The sequence below is a fragment of the Anomaloglossus baeobatrachus genome, chromosome 4, assembly GCF_048569485.1.
Source record: "Anomaloglossus baeobatrachus isolate aAnoBae1 chromosome 4, aAnoBae1.hap1, whole genome shotgun sequence".
In the NCBI taxonomy this organism is placed as follows: domain Eukaryota; kingdom Metazoa; phylum Chordata; class Amphibia; order Anura; family Aromobatidae; genus Anomaloglossus; species Anomaloglossus baeobatrachus.
The window spans coordinates 627,637,884-627,643,883 of record NC_134356.1 but is presented as its reverse complement, the minus strand read 5'-3'; the positions used below and the strand labels follow the sequence as shown (position 1 = coordinate 627,643,883).

Genomic DNA, 6,000 nt, shown 5'->3' with positions numbered 1-6,000 from the left:
CTTAAAGACTATTGGCTCTTCAAAGAAACTTGGACAGCACCCTTTTTGGTGCACTTTCTTCCCGATACATGACCATTATGCACTTATGCTATTTATTGCTTGTATATTTTGGTTTACCTGAGGTTAATTGTATGTGTCCTCATCATTGTCTGTTTTATGTGTTTGTCTTTTAACAAATTTTTCAATAAAGATTATATACTTTTATATTGGCTGGTTCACTCACATCTTTATAGGTTCTTACTTTTTAACTTAGGACTTAGTTGCAGCTATGGGCTGCCATTAACTCCTTATTACCCCGATTGCCACCGCACCAGGGCAATTCAGGATGAGCCGGGTAGAATCCCGGGACTGTTGCATCTAATGGATGCGGCAATTCCGGGTGGCTGCTGGCTGATACTTTTAGGCTGGGGGTCTCCCCATAACGTGGGGCTCCCCATCCTGAGAATACCAGCCTTCAGCCGTGTGGCTTTATCTTGGCTGGTATCAGAATTGGGAGGGACCACACGCCGTTTTTTTTAATTATTTATTTACTTATTGTACTGCACGATATCATCAGAAGTCCCAGAGAGGGGTCATTTAACATTTCTACCTTTGGAACCCAGAGACGGGTCGAATGACCTGAAGGATTTTAGCCAACATCCTATAATCACCGCCTTTTGTTCTGTAATTAAGGCCATTACTGTCGCACCACAGGAGGTTGTTGTTTTCCATTGAGTTTAGCCATTTAGTTTGTAGTTAGTTCTATTCAATTTATTGTATTTGATAATATAATTGACTAAGGGTCATTTGACCCTCTTTCAGGACTTCAGGGGGGAGCTCGAAATTTCTGGGACTTCTAGTGATATAGACCCGCCCACCGGCGGCTGTGATTGGTTGCAGTGAGACAGCTGTCACTCAGCGTGGGGGCGTGTCTGACTGCAACCAATCATAGGTGCCGGTGGGTGGGGGAAGCAGTGAATACGAGATGGAAACATGAGCGGCCGGCATTTTCAAAAGTAGGAGAAGCTGCCAGAGGAGTGTGACAGCTGTGCAGCGCCGCACCAGTGCTCAGTATGAGAGAGGGGGTGAGAGGGAGAGACCGAGGAGTGATTTTAAACGATTTAGATCGTTCTGCTGGACATGCTGAGTATGCTCAGTAGAATTTGACGGAATCCGCCACCATAGACAATCATTAGACACCTTGGAGGATTCCAATGGTGCGTTGTTTTAACGACACAAAAAACGCCACATGCTGCGTTCCCTTCGCCCGGGGCTCAGTCAAAATACCGACTCAGCGTCGGCCAGCAGATGCAACGCAGACACTTGCGTCACAGTGCATTGTCACTACAAGTCTGTTAATTGACTGCGCTATTTTCCATAGCGGTGGATTGCTATGAACGCAAGTGTGAAAGCGCCCTAATTCTGACATTTCATGTTCTGTTCAGATCACTCAACAGTCATGTCATTATCACCATGACCAGGATTACAATGACAGATAACACATCTATATAGATCATGCAAAATCCACCATTCATAATAGGTGTTGTCAGAGATCAAAATCCTCTTCTGCACAGTGACCTCTGCACAGATCACGGAGCATGCCCACAACCCTCACCCATTGAAGTAAATGAGCATGTCATGTTGTTTGTTCAGGTGATTGCTGTAAAATGCTGTTTTAAAAATCTCATGCAAAATGGCCACCCTCCTTGATCATATACTAAAGATAGATTTAAAAAAAAACCTCTACAATCAGAAAATAAAGACAGACTATAACAAAAGGATATTTTTTACTATCTGGTTTTAATAATTTAAAAATATTACAGGTGATCCATTCTTTTTAAGCAATTCTTGCATCATAATGTAGCCTACGTGTATATGAGCGTACAGACCGTACTTGTATAGTAATTAGGAGTATATTTGGTATTTGTGCATGAGCCACAGAATAAATATCAGCAGGACTGATTTTTTTCACAGATATAATTCGCTAAATAAAAACAGACTCGAGCAATCCAGGCTCTGGAAAAGATTTCTCCACAGGACTCATAAGCGGGTTCATTCACTCCCCAGTTTCTAGAAATAAAGAAAAGAAGAAATTCACTAGACGCAAAGTTTTCAATTTTTAAAAGTCATTTTTAGTTGCAGTGCATAGCAATCTGTGGCACTTTTCTGCTTTCGGGAGGTGAGTGTACAGTACATTTTGAAGTATAGCGTATATCTCAAGCTGTAGATCTTCTTAAAGGGAACCTGTCAGGTCCAATATGCATCCAGAACCATGAGCAGATCTGGGTGCATACTGCTAATCCCTGCCTAACCGTCCCTGTATACACTAGCATAGATAAAAAAAGAGATCTTTAGACAAAGTATTTCTAAAGATACTTTATGATATGCTAATGAGCGCAGGGACTAGTCCCATGGGCGTTAGTTCCCCGGCCATTCGCCCCCATTAGCTTGTTAGTATGTCGCGGGCGGGGAGGAGGGTGTCGGCACACTACGCTCACCCCTTCTGCTCGGGTCCGGCAGCTGCTCTGTGGTGGCTCGAGCTGTGGGCCGGATCCCGGGGTTTCTCGAGCGACACTCCTCGCCCGTGAGTGAAAGGGGGTTTGTGGTTGGATGTGGGGATTGTTATAGTTCGTGACGCCACCCACGGTTGTGGTGATTTCACCACCGCTGCTCAATACGGGGATCCCGGGGATGGTGATGCGGAGCAGCCAGGTGTTGTGTTGCCCCTCCGTGGGCAGGGGTTGGTGATCCCGGGGCCCGGTGATGGTTTGTGTGGTGCGGGACCTGGTGGGCGCAGGGACGCGGGGGCAGCGCTGTGCCTTGCGGCACTGTGGTACTCACTCAGCCTGAGACGTGGACACAGTTTGTACGGTAAACCAAACGGCTGGTAGGACGGTCCCACAGACGGCTGCACCTGCACTCCCGGTAGGTGACGGTGATGTCCCTCTTCCTTGCACCTATGGTTGACTTGTGGTAGCGGTGGATTCCCTCCGGTTACCCGCTCCCCGACTACAATCTGGGCCGGAGGAGCTCTACACTTTGCCCGCAGGCGCTGGCCCTGAGAAACTGGTGCCGTGGCGGTGGCGGTGTCTCTCTGCTTCGGGTTGGGCTGTTGCCTTCAATCGGGACTTGGTTGTTGGGGGATCTGCGTCCCCTTCACTGACGGATTCGGCAAATTTGGCGACTCCTAGCCTTGCCGGGGTCCGAGAGGCCCCTGCCCTGGTGCTGACTGTCCTTCGGAACACTGCTCCAGACCACCGGGCACACAGCCAACGGGGTCCTTCCAGGAACTTCCAAACGGTCCCACTCCAGACAGTCACCGCCGTCTATGACCTTGCTGATCTGGCCCTACACAAAGCTGGACCCTTCAGGCTTTCTTTCTCTTCTGTCACTTTACTTGCTTTTCTCCTTTACTCCTCTTTCTCTACTTTCACTTCCTTAACTCCTCTGCTTAGCTCCTCACTCCTGCTCGTCCCTGAGCTATCTGCCTGGTTACTTCCTGCCTCCAGAGCTGTGAGCTCCTTGGTGGGCGGAGCCAACCGCCTGGCCCACCCCCTGGTGTGCATCATCAGACTCCTGGAGGAAGGCAACAAGGATTTGTAGGTTAGCTGTGATGTGCCTACCTGGAGTGTGGGGTGTGGTGGTGTTGTGACCTGTGTCCCCTGGCTTGCCCAGGGCGACACATTAACCCTTAGCAAAATGCAGACCGTCCGCGGGCTGCCGTTCTACACCGGTTTTATTTTTCTGTAAAAGGGGTAACAAGGTTAAGAAACATAAATAACATTTTAATCAAAACTCTTCCCAAGACGGGAGGCACATTTACTTAAACGTTGCAACGGTATACGGTCACGGTTTCCGCTCTCTCCCACCCAAGCAACCTGGCCCTGATGCTGCCCCTAAAACCCAGGCAGCACCTCTTGACCCACAGTCCAGCACAAGTTACCCGAGCGGGATCTGTCCTTCCCCTCCAGAGGGTGGCCACCGGTTCCTTTGGTGGCTGGGCCCTGGCCTGCTCTGCTCAGGGCCCTCCCTCCAACCTGCCTCTCCGGAGACGGTATAGCGGAAACGGTAACGGTACCCAACATATTTACAAGCCACTTAACGTTTGTGGTGCCCTGCAAGTTCACGGGCTTGTCCATGGATAGTTCCCATGCAAATAAACTTTAAACGGTCCCCACGGGGACAACGGTGCCGGCTCCTGCCGGTTGCAATCACAAAGCAAATCAGATGAAAAACTCGGTAATTTTCATTTTCCTTATCATTCTTTTGCAAACTTTCAAAACTTTTCAACAAACTTAAACTTCAGTGGTGGTCCCAACGGGGACTGCTGCTACGGGCACCCACGGCCCTACTCCGGTCCTCCAGGCTCCAGTGCTCCTTCCAAGGGAGGGAGCGCGGCGCTTGCTAGGGCCTCTGGGCTGCCCTTCAATCTAGCGTCCAGCGCAAACCACCCTCGCTCCCCAAAGAACCGAGTGTACTCGACAATATCACCCGGCATCAGATTACGGCCAGGATGCTCCTCGGGCAGGTGGGCATTCACATCCCGCCGGGCTACAAAAACTTCGGCCTCCAGGCCCGGCTCGTAGATGAACCCGTAGCCCCGGCGGACATCAAACCGCCTCACCTGCCCCACCTACAACGGTCCTCGGGCACGGGAGGTTGCCCGCCGGAGGTGCTCTTTCTCCCGGATCGCTCTGGCCACCAGTTCGGCCTTTTTCCGCTCCCTCTCCTCGATCTCCAGGCCCAGCGGTACCGGCTCCCTATCCCAGTACGGCGCTGCTGCCAGCGCCGGCGCACGGGTCGGGCCCCGCGGGACATCCAAAACGTTACCCACTGTCAGGAAGGTGGGCGGCGTATCCCGCGGTGTCATGGCCTTGGGCGCCGCCTTGCAGCAACAACCCGGCGCCACCTCAGCTGAGGTGTGGGGGATGGGCATAGGGGCTTTCCGCTGCCGGGCCTTCGGCTCGGAACGGGTTATCGGCTCCGGCTCGGGAAGTTTTTCAAGGGATGCCTCCGGTTCTACTTTCGGCGTCTTCCACGGTAACACCTCCGGTGTGCCGCGGGCTCCGGTTACAGGTCGGCCCGCCTGGGCGGGGACGCTGGGTACTGCTACCGGTTGCGGTGGTAGCAGGCCTAGTGGCGGGGTCACGGCCTCCGGGACGGGTGGCGAGGGAGGCAACGGGGGGAGAGGGCTTGGACCGGGCCCCACAGCCGCGATGACCGGCCCTGCAAGGGCATCGGGACGTGGGTCACTCACCCTCCCTTTCTCCGCCTCCTCCTCGCGTCTCCGCACGGTGGCTACAACGTCCGCCATGTCGGCCTCCCACTCCTCCATGAGGAGCTGCATCCTGACCTGCAGCCTTTGATAGAGCTGCGCGGTTCGGATCTCCACCCACGCCGCGGTTCCAGGCGCGGGGGCTACGGTGTCGCGGGACGGCATCCACATGATGGCTTCTCTGGTTGCTTCCAGGAACGGTATTCTTGCAAGGTCCTGGCGTCCCTGCTTTTATAGCCGCAGCTACATGCGTCCAGCCGCCATCGCGTCCCCCTTAGCTCTTTCCGGCCCCTCCTCTCTCGGGGCAGGGTTTTGGCCTTCGCGCCTCTACTGCTCGAGAAGACGCTCGAGCGGGAACTTTTCGCGCCAAAGATGGCGGCTTCTGAAATTTTCCTGCCGGATACCTCCGGCGGTAACAAGGCGCACCTCTACCAGACGGCAGAGCGGTAAGATCCTGTTCGTGACGCCAAGTTGTCGCGGGCGGGGAGGAGGGTGTCGGCACACTACGCTCACCCCTTCTGCTCGGGTCCGGCAGCTGCTCTGTGGTGGCTCGAGCTGTGGGCCGGATCCCGGGGTTTCTCGAGCGACACTCCTCGCCCGTGAGTGAAAGGGGGTTTGTGGTTGGATGTGGGGATTGTTATAGTTCGTGACGCCACCCACGGTTGTGGTGATTTCACCACCGCTGCTCAATACGGGGATCCCGGGGATGGTGATGCGGAGCAGCCAGGTGTTGTGTTGCCCCTCCG

The 6,000-nt window shown here is 53.3% G+C and overlaps 1 protein-coding gene across 2 annotated transcripts in view; it reads right to left on the bottom strand.

The window, feature by feature from the left end:
- Window positions 1-1,777: 1,777 nt before the first annotated feature.
- The window catches only part of LOC142301944 (C-type lectin lectoxin-Lio3-like), a 57,787-nt gene continuing 53,564 nt past the window's right edge, over window positions 1,778-6,000 (bottom strand). For both annotated transcript variants that reach the window (XM_075343005.1, XM_075343006.1), the window contains one exon: window positions 1,778-2,049. In XM_075343005.1, coding sequence (XP_075199120.1) covers window positions 1,929-2,049 — 121 coding nt within the window. In that variant the 3' untranslated portion in view covers window positions 1,778-1,928. The remainder of the gene's footprint in view (window positions 2,050-6,000) is intronic.